Source organism: Mugil cephalus, chromosome 15 (genome assembly GCF_022458985.1).
Source record: "Mugil cephalus isolate CIBA_MC_2020 chromosome 15, CIBA_Mcephalus_1.1, whole genome shotgun sequence".
NCBI lineage: Eukaryota > Metazoa > Chordata > Actinopteri > Mugiliformes > Mugilidae > Mugil > Mugil cephalus.
In genome coordinates, this window is record NC_061784.1 from 2,870,980 (window position 1) to 2,885,928 (window position 14,949).

Below are 14,949 nucleotides of genomic sequence, written 5' to 3' on the forward strand. Positions count from 1 at the left end.
CAGGCCAAAGACAAACTGTAAAAAGTTTCAACAACCGGGTAAGAGATTAGGATCGCTCCCTAGCCCTTGAGAAACACGCTTATATCTGTGATTATCTTTGGACCGCCACCGCCGCATGTAAATCCAAAGTTCAAGTTCAATTTTGATTAAGTGGTGTCCTGTGCAGTTTCAGCCTCAAGAGAACATCCTTGCATAAAACCTGGGGTTAGTCCCAAATGTGCCACCAAGTGTGGACAGTTAGAAAAACACACACACTACAAAAACTATCAAAATAATCTGCACATTCACAAATATGCTAATCCATTAAATCATTACGTTTAACACTGACCATGAGTTGTCGTAGTAGGCGATTATGTTAGCCAAAGCAGAAGGTTTTGGTCTGATCCACTGAGGTGACAAAGGAAAACACTGGTGAGTGTTCAGGGCGTTCTCCAAAATGACTATCACCTTGTCTGAGTAAAAATGTTAAGGTGTCAACATAGAAAACTATGTACGAAAGTCTTTACTGAATATTTTGTCATGATACCAAAAGGATTTTCTTGTACACATGTCCATTTGAGGGCAGCAAAAATTTGGTTGATCGGGTTAGGAGCAGATGACCTTTTTTAGCTGAGATATAGACAGGAAACTCTGCTAACTTTCACTTTTCAGTAAGCGTGCTCAGCGGCGCATGCAGCTAATTTTTTGATTTTTATACCACACTATCACACGTGGCCACTATCTCCACAAGAGTCTTTATCTTTGATCCACAGGAGCAAATATGAGGTAAAAGGGCAGCGACGTGAGTGTATGCAAAGCAGTTGAATTGTTCAAATTTCTGTGGCATTTGCACAAAACAATTTTACACAAAAACGATCACAACAAGAACCCTCTTTGTTTCATATTCCCATCCAGGGTGCGGTGTTATTTTCTGTTGCTGCTGTTTGACCAGCTTCCTCATTCCTCTGCCTTAAAAGTCCCCCAATGCTGGACTAGGCAGCAACCCTTCACTTCCTAAAACTCTTGTTGTGTGAAACACAGTCAGGAAGTGTTGAGCGTCACTAACTGTGGGGCATGTGGAATTGATTGAGATTAACCAGTGAGCCTGGACAATATGTTGATCAATGACACCGTGTCAGTATTTCTTCTAAGAGAGACACTGGAGCTTCTGCTTTATGTGTGTTACGCTACCGCGGCAAATATCCATCATCAGAGGGAAGAGCATTGCTGTGGCTGTAAAGCTGTGTGACATTCGCAGTACTAAGTAAGTGGTGCGTTTTCCTGTTTACGACAAGTGTGACTAAAAACAAAACGGAAAAGTAACGTCAGTCTAACCATGAAACCATCTTGTCATATTATATAAATATCCCGTACTAAGAAAAGCATCCCACTATAAAATGTTGTCGTTTTTAATCAATGATATAGTTGGTTTCTGTGTCAAAGTATCAGGGGAGTGGATTTGTTATCAGCAGCTTTCCGTGATCCGGTCAAAGTGCATACTGCTAGGCTGTGCTGACAAGCAGAGAATCTGCATTCATTCAAATTAAATCGTGAATAAACTCCGGTCAGGTAAAGTACGGTCTTTTATTTTTAGCAGTGTGATCAAAAGAGCTGTTTCTCATTTCCTTAATGATTCATAGCCAACGGTGTTTTGTGGTTATACTAGTCTGACTGATAACAGTTTTATTTGTGGCAGTTTAAAAAATCTTGTGTCTCCGTTTGCCTGTGAGCATGTTCATGAGTAAGTCATTTGATCAGGCTGCTGCATGTTTTACAAGTTTTAAGTCTTCCCTAAAGGAAGATTAAGAGCACAGGCTGCTGATTACCAGTGCAATGTGATCTCTGCCATGATGACATCTAACATACATTTTATCATCTTCCATAAAGCAACCTTTATCATTTCTAAAGGAAAACATTATATCATTTATGTTACATATCCATGACATTTACTGAGTCACAATGCATTTACAAATGTTTGACTGATGTGGTTCCAGCTTCCAAGAATGGCTAAAGAAAAAACCCAGCAGAAGGAGTTTTTGGAGGCAATCTGTGTTCTCCAGTGGGTGCTAACATTTCTGTTTTTTGGTAAGATACAACCACACTTTTACCACTTCCTGCATTTGCAAAAAATATCATGTTAAAATATGAGCTTACGCAACACTTGTCTTGTACCCCCAACATACGGACTCTCACGATGCCCGACATGGCGCGACAAACATCCAACTTCAGGGCTGACTGCTGTCATCTTGATGGTGTATCTTATGTTTACCTCTCTGTGGCCGCTACCCACTCTGTACTTTGCATGGCTGGTGATGGACTGGGACACCCCTGAAAGAGGTAAAGGACACACATCCAGACAAACAGCAGCATCCTCTGTGTCACTATGCTATACTGTAATCATTTCAAACAGGTTACTAGTGTGTTTACATAGAAGGTGGACACATTAAGTTAAAATCTCTATAGTAAGTTTCCCATGATGCATTGCACAAATGAATATGTAGCAGATGCTCGCAGGAGAAAAAACAGCCCCTGCATTTTCTTTGCACATTGCATCACTGTAATATATATATATTTTTTTACTATGTATTGTACTGTTCTAATATTAACACACCTGCTAAGAATAAATTGAAACGTTTGTCAGTTGGACAGAAAAACAGCGTAGTTAGTATGCAGTATAACTGGAACATACCCAGTGCCTCTAAGATTCTCCGTCTCCATCAGGGGGCAGGAAAACTGTATTTGTGAGAAAGTGGAGGATATGGAAGCACTTCAGAGACTTTTTTCCAATTAAAGTAAGTTCTGCTTCGCACTTGTTCTTTTCATAATCTGTTTTATTTATATTTTGTCGTAAGACATGGCTGGATCTCAAAAAATACCACGCACCACATACAGTTCAGAACAATTCCTATAAATGTGCATGAATCTATTTCTGTGTTCAATCTTGTCTTATCTGCTGTGACGCTTTATTAATGCAAATACAGCGATGCAGCTTTGCGATAACGTATTGAGCCTTTAATTGTGGCCTACAAGAGTCTGTTCACATAATGTTCTCATTTAATCAGATAGTATATGATACAGCTGGGCTTGGTTTTTATGATCAAGTGTAAGGGACTAGCTGTGATCAGCATTTCTTTTGTGTCAAATTTTTTGCTCAGTTGGTGAAGACAGCTGAGCTGAACCCAAACAAAAACTACATCCTAGGATGTCATCCGCATGGAATCATGAGTGTCGGGGCCTTCAGCTGCTTCAGCACAGATAGCTGTGGCTTCGCCGAGGCATTTCCTGGGGTGCGACCACGCTTGGCGATACTGGCAGGCCTTTTCAGGATACCACTCTTAAGGGATTATATAATGTGTGCAGGTAATTATTACATCAACAAAGGGAATTAAAAACTGGGTCAATTCATCTGATGAATCGTTACACCAAAACATTGCTGATGTCACTGCAGAAACCATATCTACACTTTTGGAATATACTGTATATGTGCTGGGGATTAAAGACAGAATTTCACTTTGTTAAATTGCAAATTGAAGCTGCGCATAAACCCCCAACTGATACAGAAAGTGGCAAAGTCTCAGACCAGTTTCTACCGTCATTGCATCAAAAAAAAAAAAAATCGACTAATTCCAGTGACGGCCGTCTTTCCACAACTGGACAAGTCCTCTGTTTTGTTCTTGTCCCTGCACAGCCGACCTGTTGATGCTCTTACTTTCTCTGTGTGATCAGGTCTTTATCCAGTCAGCAAACCGAGCCTTGTCCACCTCCTTTCAAAAAGGGGTAAAGGCAATGCAGTGGTGATTGTGATAGGGGGTGCTGCTGAGTCTCTGGCATCCTCTCCTGGGCTCAACACAGTGGTTGTAAAGGAAAGAAAAGGATTTGTCAGGATGGCGCTCGAGTTTGGGTGAGGGCACATGAGAAATAGCAGTCTGTTGTTGTACTCTCCTCTACTGCACACTCCTATAACCCCTGATGATTCTCCACAGGGCTGATCTGGTGCCTGTTTACTCATTTGGAGAAAATGAACTCTTTCAGCAGGTGATTTTCTCAGAGGGCAGTCTCAGTCGTAACTTACAGGACTTATTTAAAAAGATCGTGGGTTTTGCCCCTTGCCTATTTGTCGGCGAGCGCTTTGCATTCCTGCCCTACAGGACCCCTGTCACTACCGTGGGTGAGTATTTAATCATTCTTCATATAAAAACGGCCTCTCATTTGGTGCACTGTGACCATTTTATCCTCCTACTTTTTTCAGTGGGAAGTCCGATCTCAGTGCCTAAGAGTGCCACACCTACCGAAGAGGAGGTTGATCACTATCATAGACTTTATATGGAGGCTTTGTCCAAATTGTTCCACGAACACAAGGTCAGCTGCGGACTGTCTGAGAGTCACAAGCTTCGGATCATTTAGATGTCTTAAACAAGAATTGCACTGCTGTTAAGGTTTTCTGGAAGTGGGTCTGATGTGACAGGGTTGATCTAAAACACTTTAAGATTGTAGGCTAGAGTATTTGAATATATTGAGCGTGACTATGCTGTTTGTATTGAATAATGATGACATGAGGGCCATTATATGGGAGTGATGTATTTGCAAAGGCATGAAAGTGGTGGATATATTGGTTTAGCAGTCTCTAAAATGTGTTTTTCATCAGTTTATAAATGATCTAGATACTTGGAGAGAAAAATGCTTTAATAAATTGCTATTTTGTCAAAATGTCTCTTTTTCATTCCGCTATTATAAAAAAAAAGAAAATCCCAACCTGATGTGTTTTCATGAACTAAATAAATCAATGCATCTTATTGACATTTAGAACGAACAGAACAATTTAATGAAATTGAATGTTTTTCTGTGTATTTACACAGAATGCAGTACATCAACAGCCCTGCTCAATAACCCCGTTGTACAGCATAGTGTAAGCTCGAGTTATTAAATGACCCAATCACAGGCGGATGTTAGGTGTCTGGGTGTCTGGGATGACTTCCTAAACGGCTTTCTTCTACTGTACCTTGTCCTTCGAGCCTGACTGGTCTGCTCTGATCTGTCTGAAGCCACACACAACCTGATTTTACTGGAAAATCCATATCATACATATTAATGTAGTTTAATCACAACTTTATTGAGGAAGCAGTTAACAGCAATACAGAAGTTTGTTCTACTTGCACAATAATTACAAAATCAGATATTTAAGAAAGAAATAACCTACATTACTACGAAAAGCGGGCAAAACAACACTGACGAAGAGTGACGACTGAAAGGGCTAAGTGATCCTTCTAAAAGAAGTCCATGTCATCTGGTGCATCCAGGTCACGGTACTCAATGATGTTGCGTGGATCACCTCGTGACATTCTGAGAGTGAAAGGAGGAACACAAATAGCCAGAACAGAAAAGACCTTAAATTGAGTTTCATCATTCTCCAACAGCAGAAAACACAGAGTCCTCAGAGCAAAGACTGCACGTACAGTGGTCTCACCTGATGTTGCGTGGCTTTCCTAGGTAGCCTCCCTGTCCACGGAAGTTGTCATAGTTGCCTCTGCCTCCTCCATACTGGTTGGGGGGGTAAGGAGGTCCACCTGCTGTAAAAAGAAGGATTCAGATATTTAAAATGATATATTCCAGCTTTCAGAATGTTATAAAAGCACAGTCAGAACATACCACCGTAGCCCATGAGTGGTGGACGAGGTTGTGCAAAACCCATCGGACCCTGTGGGCCCTGAGGAGGGAATGGCATAGTGGGAGAAAGCAAACCTGGGAACAAAAACATACATATCATTATTTCAAGTTCCAGTGCACTAGTATTTTTTACTATCTTAAGGAAGTATGTAGAACATATGAGCTGAAACATTGCGCTGACCTTGGCCTGGGCCTGGAAGAGGAGGGAGTTTCATCTCTGGCAGTGACGGTCTCTTAGCATCCATCAGAAAATTGTTAAAGAATGTCACCTCCTTTTTCACTTCCTCGATCTTGTCCCCGTGCTTGTTCAGGATGTGTTTCCGCACAAACTCTGGGCCCTTGAAATTTATATGGAAATAGAAGATAACATACGAGTCTTTTAATCATTTACCAGCGCAAATAAAAATGATCAAAACATTTCAAGTGCTGGAAGATTTTTTGTAAAAAAACCACAGCATCTTATTGAGCTGTACAGTCCTGAATCCTTGGCTTTATGAAAACTCACCTTGAATTTCTTGCCACTTAGAGGACAGAGCCATTTGTCCTTTCCCAGCTCTTGCGTGTTAGCAGACACAAACTTTTCCACCTCTTCTTCTGGATCCTTGCGGCCCATTTTTGACGCCTCTTCCTCAGACAGGACTTCTTTCAAACTAAACAAGGGAATCAACTTCTCCTCCATCATCTTCTGCCATTGTTGCACTGTTTAAAGTTAACAAGAAAACGAGAGGTTAAAATGTGTGACAACGTGCTGCCTTTCTTTCAACAGACGTCCCAGATGTGTTTTTACTTAGAACTTGTAAATAACATCAAATCCAAGTTTAACTAGCAAAATCAATAGTTCACAAGCATTTCCACTTCAGCATGCAAAGATAAGTGGTCAACCTTATTTTACAAACAACACGCTTACTTTCATTTGTCTTTCAAGTGGATGAGGGCAACACTAACCTTCTCCATGTGTGATGCGGTTTGGAGGAATGGGTCCACGTACATGGATCATGCCACAGCGATTGGGCATTTCATCCTCACTGGGGTATTCACATGTGTTGTAGTAGTCAATGGAATGCACAATACGCAGATACAAGATCAAACGGTCCAAAACCTGGAGAAAAAAAATCAAACATAGCATTTAAAGATCATTAAGACTTGACGGTATAAATAAAAATATCAAATCAAAATACTTTTTCATCAGGAAATATGTAGCATGTAAATTTATAACTCATTCTCTGAGGTTGCTAAAGTCAGACCTTGGCTAGCTTGTCATCCCTCTCCACAGTGGTCTCAGCAGGGTTGCCTTCCTTGGCGCTCTCCTCAGTATCCATGCCACTCCCTGAACCAAGAAGCTCCTCCTCCTCAGCGCTCACCTCCTCTATCAGGTAGTCGGTAATATTTTTCAAGATGGGGTTCTGAGCCTGCAACTTTGGAAATCACACACCACATTTAAATAAGTAACTCACTAACAGCAAGATCGCTGTAAAAGAGAGATACGCGCACATAAAGAAGAGAGATTTGCTTTAATACCTCAGTGCTCTGCCCTTCTTCCTGAGACTTAATGCTCCACAGGGCCCCCTTTTCATCCAAGGCATGTATGAGCTTGGCAGCCAGCTTGATGTCGTTGCGGAGCACCTGCTTGTGTTGAGTGATGCCATTAACATGACGCACCCTCCGAGCCAGGTCCCTGTTCACCCCTGGTGCCAGTTCACAGTCTCGCAGCTGTCAAAGTTAGAAAGCAACAGGCGGTTTTAATTGGCTCGATTTTTATTTGAGAGATCACACGAGTACTATAATTGAACGCCTGTCTCTCCTAACAACAGCAGTTCGCACACATTGACAAAACGGATCATCACAGTCAATGCACGAACTTGAAATGAGAACAGCAAATCTCATTCCAGCAACATGCTCTTTTCCAACACGTTGGTGATACAACAATACAAAAAAATGTAATGACAAAGAACGTAACAGAACAAAAAACTATTCTGTTTTGGTTCTACTTGTCTAGAGCCATCCGTACCACTATGAGGCACAAAACATATGTGAAACAGTTAACAGACGTACTCGGATGTTCTGAAGGTTCCAGCAGACCTCTTTGATGTTCACGCTACGGTCAAACGTCACCCAGCAACGTCTGAAAAACCTGAAACAGCACAGAATTCATGTCCATGTGTCTAGTTTCTTGCTTCAGACAACCCTGACTAAACCAGTTAATTATTAGATTAGAAAATTAAAAGAATTTATTTTGTGGTTGTTTTTTTTTTTTTAAACCAACCTGCGCTCAGGATGTGGGTCAGACAGGCAAACACGCAGAAACCCCGGGTATCGTCGACACAGCTGAGAGATACAAACAGATATAATGTTTAGGACTCAAACACTTTAGTGCACTAAGCTCTGGAAACGTGAACACTGCCGCTGTGTGTTCAACTCACAGCAATAATCTCAGCCCTAGAAATGGTGGGGGCAATGTTCCTCATAAACAAAGAGCAAGTCTTGTGGAGAGGCCGTGGTCTGGGAGCGTCATCTTTTGGCTTCTTCTCTTCTTTCTTGTCCTCCTCAGAGTTCTCCTTTGGTTTCTCCTCTGAGCCATTCAATAAGAAAAATATGATTTCAGCCAATAATCATAAAAGTATATAAACATTTACATTTGTTCTGAAAGTGAAATCTGCTATTTGAATTCTCACCTTCGCCTTCCTCTTCCTCCTCATCCTTGTCTTCCACCTCCTCCTTCTTCACAGGTTTGTCAGAACAGTTAGAGTTGGAGTCTGAGTCAGAGTCGGAGTCGCTCTCTGAGGCACTGGCTTCGTCATCGCTGTCTCCGCTGCGCTTCCTCTTTCTTCTTGGCTAACAAGTGAAAATGACAACAATCATGGCTAGTTGGCTTATTTCTGTCACTTGTCAGCAAGTCATTTCAGTAATTTAAACACCAACCTTCTTAGGTTCAGGCATGTCTACTTTGGCAGCTTCTTTCTCAGTCTCCTCTTTCACATCATCCCCTTCTGCTGTGGCAGCCCTTTCAGCGTTGGCAGAGTCGCTCTCCTCCTGTGGCACAGTTCACTGTAATCAGCACAGCACTATACAATCTCTACTGTCTAACAGAGAAAAACACACACCTTTTCATTTTTTTCTTGTTCTACTGAGGGTTTGCGGTCACTGCCCAGTGATTTGAGGTCCTCTCTCTTGGGAGGCTCAGCACCACCTGGAACAGATGCCGACTTTTCCCTCTCTTCTTCTTCTTCAGATGGCATGTCCAGGATACGAAGATCATGATCCGTCCCACCTTCCATTTTTATCACAGCTGATAAAGAAGAGGGCGTGCGGTTCAGGCGACAAATAATGATGGCATCTTTTCATTAATTATTCTAAAAATAAGTATATTAGGTCCACACGACAGCAGCCGCTCATTCTTTATAATGTCTCTAAGGTCTCACCTGCGTCCAGAACCTTGATGATGGCTGGAGTCTGTTCAATGTCCAAGGAGAAGTTATCAAACCAGCTATTCTCCATCAGGAACATAAAGACGTTCAGGCGGTTGAGCAGGGCACTCTGGGCCTCTGCCTTAAGTCGACTGGCCTCATCTGGGTGGTACCTGGACCTAAACCTGTGTCCGGAGTTAGTGTCCGCAAAACAGTGGGGGAGGGAATGACGGGGGGTTGGGATGAACGGGTTGCAAAAGTTAGAGAACAAATACATATTATACATCCATATAAAATATCTGTGAAAACATAAAAATTATTTGCATTATTACAATTTCTTGTAACCAGATTTTAAACAAATTATGTGTATTTGAAGTCCAGATTCAGGAATGGTTTATTGGGAAAACTCAAAAGAGGCCAAATTATTATAATTTGTTTTCTGCATTCATATGTTAGGTGTTTGAGTGTATGCATGTTTTATAACTAATTATTCCAAATTAAAAAGTTTCAGATTAACTCACCAAAAATAAGGAAAAAAAACATACAAAGATATATTTAAGCATTTAACATATTCAAAATGTCACATTAAAATGTTTATCATTGAGTGGACTACAGTTACCTTTTGCTCTGCCAGTTTAATAACAATTAAATACAGAGAGGGGGGTCTCTTCTGTGAAAGTGCGCTCCACTTCACCCCAATGGTGTGTCTGTCTACACACAAATTCGGTTTTGGGATTCGATTTGATCCAAATATAAAAACAAAATCGTGTAGAAAAACCATAAAACAAGAAAAAAAAATCTCCATGTGCGGAAAACTACTTGGCTGTCTATCTAAAATTCCTGGTACTGTGTGTCTAAGAGCAACTGCATTGTGCGCAGTGCATACCCTTTCTATCTAAACCGATTCTTGCGGATGAGCTCCACTTTTTCTCAGCTTGGAAAAAATCGTTGTCAACGTAGTAGTAGAAATGAAGGGAGGAAAAGCGGGTTATGTCAAAACAGAACAATTTGCACGAAACCTGTGAAGTAAGTGTAATAGGCATTAACAGACAATATACAATGGTAAATCAATTCATATGAAAATTATTCCAAAGAAAGAGGATGACTTTCTGTTCAAAGCTACATGAAACTGAACAAAAGGATTAACTTTAGAATTCAGCTAAATGACTGTGAACAGAATCTATACACAAATACTTGACAAAATAATGAATGATTAACAGCACGGTGTAATGCAAAAATTACACCATTGTAAAAAGTGCAATGTAAAGTGCTACTTAACAGAACTTTGTCCCATAACAGATGGCACAAGGCCCAGGGCTTAATTTTCTTATTGTAAACAATATGCTACACTGTATAAGTAATATCCCTATGTAAACCCACCATAGGACCAGGGCCAAACTATTAGATTCTCTCTAAAAAAGAAGTTTTATCTAAAATAATGAAGTCAATTAGCCAAACAGAGCAGCTGTGAACACCTGGTGATGAAAAATCATAGACTGACTATAGAGATTACCTAAAACTTAATAATAATCATAATTAGGGCTTATATAGAAAGATCAATTGAGATCGTACCACTCTTCATCTTTATGAGCCAAGAAGAAGTCCTGCATCTGCTGTCGGCGGAAGTCAATCTTGTACTCATTGTAGCGTTTGACTGCTTCGGTTTCATCCACAGAATCGTCCAAGGACAGCAGAAACTCCTTAAAGCTCTTCATTATTGGAGGAGGAGGACCCAAGTCCATGTCGTGGATGTTACCAAGCCTGGCAGAAGAGAGACAAGTTTGGATGTGTAAAGCAAACATCTTCTCATGCAGCCACATTCAAAGAGTCTGAGGTGGAATGTCAAATGACACGATTCTTCATAACATTGTGTTTTTGATTAAAAATAGATTACATAAAGAACAACAAACATATACTGTCAGTAATCAGAGGTGTAAAACAACATTTAATTGACTCCATCTCTCACCTTGCTTGAATGGGGATGCCATGATGAGGCTGCATGAGGTGCAGGTCAGGATGGCCCCAGTGCTGTGGTGGTCCATAGCTGGGACCCCCTCCTCCACCACCATAACCCAAGTCGTATCCCACACCACGGTAAGGGTCTCCACCATGGTCATCCCTTACAGGAGGAGATAAAACAGTTAAGTAAAATGCGACGGCAGTAGTAAAGATTGTGGAGCAGTGTTCCTGCTAATCTCACCAGTCTCTTCTCATGCGTTTCTGCTGGGGGCTCATGTCGTGTCTGGGTGGGGTAAATCTCTCCCTGCGACCTCTGTCATAATCCCGGTACTCTCCACGGCTACGTCGTTCCCTGCCTCTGTCCCACTCCCTGCAACATTGATTTCAGAGAAACAAGAGCACAAATTTAAAACCGTACACAAATTTAACAAACATGAAATGTAAGCACAAAGTTAAATACAACACTTGAAGGAATAAAATTCTGAAAACTTTTTGATTATGCAATTTTTTTCCCCAAAAAAAGTTTGGGGTCAAACTAAATCCAAAGAGTGACGCTTTCTTACCTGTCGTTCCAGTCATCTCTGCGTCTGTCCTCCCTCTCCCTTGATCGGTCATAGTCACTCCTCTCCCGCCTGAATTTGTCTCTTCTTCTGCGATCATACTCATCATCACTGTCCCCCATGTCTCTGTGAAAAAGGCTGAAATGTTGTGGATGGATTGACGATGGTCTGATAATAAGCTTAGTCACTGTTGAATAATGCCGTAGTACTTACACATGCAAACAAAAGCCTGCAAGAGTACTTTACCACATACAAGTGATACAAACACACAAAAGCTACACGTTGTGCTAATTAAAACGACTGTGGGGAGAGGAATGAAAAAATAAATAAAAGCAATAAAAAAGGACAAGGATACTACAAATGCAATGGTTGAAAGACACTACTTCCGTAAATTAAAGAAGCGTGGGCATTTGTCAAGCACAGCTAATTTTGCATCGAGGTCTTAATATCCAAATTACCAAATTACATAAAAATAAGTCAAAACAAAGATTGTGAGTTGTGTGTGTGCGGATTAGATAATTGAGGCGGCTAGCTAACATGCTAGCTGTGTGAGCTAGCTAAAAATGAACACTGCAGGCGGCTTCCATGCAAAAGTTGGGGCTCATCCTGAATAACAGACTACCTGTTTACTTATCAGTTTAACTTCGCCTGGCAACACGCGAAATGTAGACAATGTAATACCTTTAAAGTGACTTCCACGAACAATGATCGTGGTCGTCGTGCGCCTCTTCCTCTCTTCCTCTCTTCCTCGCCGTTGAATCTTCTTCTTGAGGTTGTACAGAAGCGGTTAACGGAATGGGATCATACCGCCATCTACTGGTCTGGAGTCTAACTCAGGATCTCAATTTAACGCTTTGACATAGCAGGGTCCGTAAATAATATACACTAAAAGCTCATTTCAACAGCATGTGGGGAGTGTGAATGGGTAGTGGTAGTAGAAGAAGAGTAAGTCATAGAGAAGAGGAATGTTTTCAGTATGAGAGAGGAAGCAGAGCGGATGTTGTATATTGTTCTATAGGGTAGAGGCAGTTGCACAAAAGGCCCTATCCCCATAGGTTTTCAGTCTGGTATGGGGAATGGTAAGTAGGTCCTTGTCTGTGGAGTACATGCGTGAATTAACGTGTAAACGTGGATTAATCCATCATCATGATTAATCTGATTAAAAATTTAACCCATCTGCAGTGCAGAATGACTCTGACCGTCTCTGGCAACACATTTCGGACAGTTCGTCCAAGTAGAGTTACCTTCACACATGTGCACATGGGTAGTTGATCCAGTGAGTTAAGTAGTTTCAAGTTGTTGATGTTTTGAAAACACATTAACATACAATAAATATAGATTAACAATGAATGAAATTTAACTGTGACTAAACAAAATTAATCCACAGAAACCCTGTGATTAACCTGATTAAAAATATGAATCATTTGACAGCGCTATTTTTAATAATAAGAATAACTGAGAGCATTTTATTATTTATATCCACTCTATAGGAACTATTGAATTAAGATTTTTAATATCTTCATGGTCACATTTTAAGTTTTATAGAACATGCGTAAAAACAAAACAAACAACAAATAAAAACTTGTGAAGGGCTTTGGCATTCATACTTTAATGACTGATATCTTTTTTTATTTTACTTCTTATTTTACAGTAAATTGATGAATATATCCTTTCTTCGTGCTTTTCTTTGTCCTTCCTCTGAACCTTAACTGGTGCCTCATGTAATCCAGGATAACGCGTGGCCACACTTGAGTAGCCTGCGCTTCATCCTCCATGATGAATGCTGACTCCACTTGTGGAAAGGCATGGCCCTCTCTGGATCCGAAGGCAAAGTCTTCCCCAGCTCCACCATTGGCTTCCAAAGGAGTGGAGATGACGTGTGGCCCATAAGGACTATCCAAAAATCCCTATGAAGATGGGAACCAACCATAGAGTTACGGTTAAGGTCAAGATTACTTTATTGTCATTTACAAGCTTACCCATGAAAAAAAAATTTGAACTCAGGACCAGCAGCGCACAAAACAAGTCCTACATATAAGCATGCCTAAGAATAAAATAATACAATTAATACAGTCATAAAAGATATATACACAAAGTTAAAACAATGCCTATACTTAATGACTCAATAAATACTGTAATGCAGTGGATTTCAGAGCAGATGTAACCAGTGCCATAAAAAAGTACAGTATCCATCTTTACATCGCACAATATTATTATAGTATATTTTTAATTTTAGAAACAGCAAACTCCGGTGTGTGACAATAACTAACAAAAGGAACTGCTAACTGCTCATGCTATTATAATGACATCTATTGACAGTGAAGTCCAAATGGCTTGAATATTGTTGTTCTTTTTCATTTTCAGAACTAATTTTTGAGTGCTGTGTGTCACAAATATTAAGAATGATAAAAAATTGAATATAAATAATAATTAAATTTAAAGAATTAACTGAACATTACTGCAGGTCTTTCCTTCCTGCCGCTGTGAGGCTGTACGACCAAGCCTGCTCCCAGTAGACCACACATGTAGAGCCACCATTGTATTTCATTTTTTGGTGGTCTTGGTGTTATCACCAATGTGTATCATCAATGTATTATATTATATTATATTATATTATATTATATTATATTATATTATATTATATGTTAGATTTTAAATAACGCATTTTGTGTTTGTTGGAATTTCAGATCCACTTAAAAAGGAAAGACGGCATTAACATGAAACTTACAACAAAAATATATCCAAAAAATAATGATGGTAAATGATAAATGAATGGCCTTGTTTTTATATAGCGCCTTTCTACCTATTGGTACTCAAAGCGCTTTACAGTCACAGACACATCTACCCATCCGCTCACACAAGGACAAACATTCACACACCAGTGGCACTGGGAGCAACTGAGAGTTCAGTGTCTTGGCCAAGGACATTTCAGCATATCGCATTTCCGGGATCGAACCGCTGACCCTCTGGTTTGTGGATAACCTGCTCCACCTACTGAGGAGCTGCCCCTGCTTTGTTAGTTTTTTTTTTTTTATTAAATTAATGTGAAATCTCAGTGGTGACAAAATAAATGGAAACAACAAAAATGGACACGTAAATATAAGTTTGCTCATTACCTCGTGGTCTTGAGGGATCTCTCTGGACTCCAGCACAAATAAAGTAAGAGTGAAGAACAGCAGTGACGAAGATCTCAGCACAGACGAGTGAGACGCCATCTTTCCCACTGAGCTGGTTGGACTCCAGCAAAATCTGTAAATTTGTGATGTTTTCCAAATGCAGCAGACCAATCCCAAGCTTGCAACGTTTCCTGTGAAGGCCCTTTATATGTTCTTTTGCTTTAGTGTGAAACACTGAAATGTGAAATTAATACTGCTGTGCCATTA

The 14,949-nt window shown here is 40.4% G+C and overlaps 2 protein-coding genes across 8 annotated transcripts; one reads left to right on the forward strand and one right to left on the reverse strand.

Moving 5' to 3' along the window:
- The first annotated feature begins 1,015 nt into the window (after positions 1-1,015).
- mogat3b (monoacylglycerol O-acyltransferase 3b) lies at positions 1,016-4,686 on the forward strand. Of its 5 annotated transcripts, XM_047606376.1 has the most exons (9): positions 1,016-1,243; positions 1,423-1,548; positions 1,974-2,064; positions 2,209-2,316; positions 2,701-2,771; positions 3,135-3,339; positions 3,706-3,880; positions 3,963-4,147; positions 4,229-4,686. In XM_047606376.1, the coding sequence occupies exons 3-9, from the start codon at positions 1,983-1,985 to the stop codon at positions 4,381-4,383; spliced, it is 981 nt and encodes a 326-aa protein (XP_047462332.1). In that variant the 5' UTR covers positions 1,016-1,243; positions 1,423-1,548; positions 1,974-1,982; the 3' UTR covers positions 4,384-4,686. The 5 variants fall into 5 exon arrangements, with proteins under 5 accessions (XP_047462332.1, XP_047462331.1, XP_047462330.1 ...); XM_047606375.1 differs by having other exon boundaries at positions 1,016-1,548; XM_047606374.1 differs by having other exon boundaries at positions 1,423-2,064.
- A 382-nt stretch (positions 4,687-5,068) lies between these two features.
- On the reverse strand, positions 5,069-12,353 carry srrt (serrate RNA effector molecule homolog (Arabidopsis)). Of its 3 annotated transcripts, none has more exons than XM_047606369.1 (20): positions 12,248-12,353; positions 11,570-11,692; positions 11,248-11,376; positions 11,014-11,166; positions 10,620-10,808; positions 9,063-9,232; positions 8,745-8,929; positions 8,563-8,673; positions 8,316-8,475; positions 8,064-8,212; positions 7,907-7,968; positions 7,696-7,774; positions 7,162-7,353; positions 6,888-7,058; positions 6,589-6,742; positions 6,149-6,342; positions 5,825-5,981; positions 5,626-5,718; positions 5,444-5,546; positions 5,069-5,319 (listed from the first exon to the last, which is right to left on the reverse strand). In XM_047606369.1, the coding sequence occupies exons 2-20, from the start codon at positions 11,686-11,688 to the stop codon at positions 5,244-5,246; spliced, it is 2,646 nt and encodes an 881-aa protein (XP_047462325.1). In that variant the 5' UTR covers positions 11,689-11,692; positions 12,248-12,353; the 3' UTR covers positions 5,069-5,243. The 3 variants fall into 3 exon arrangements, with proteins under 3 accessions (XP_047462325.1, XP_047462327.1, XP_047462326.1); XM_047606371.1 differs by having other exon boundaries at positions 5,433-5,546; XM_047606370.1 differs by having other exon boundaries at positions 11,570-11,704; positions 12,248-12,320.
- Positions 12,354-14,949: the final 2,596 nt, after the last annotated feature.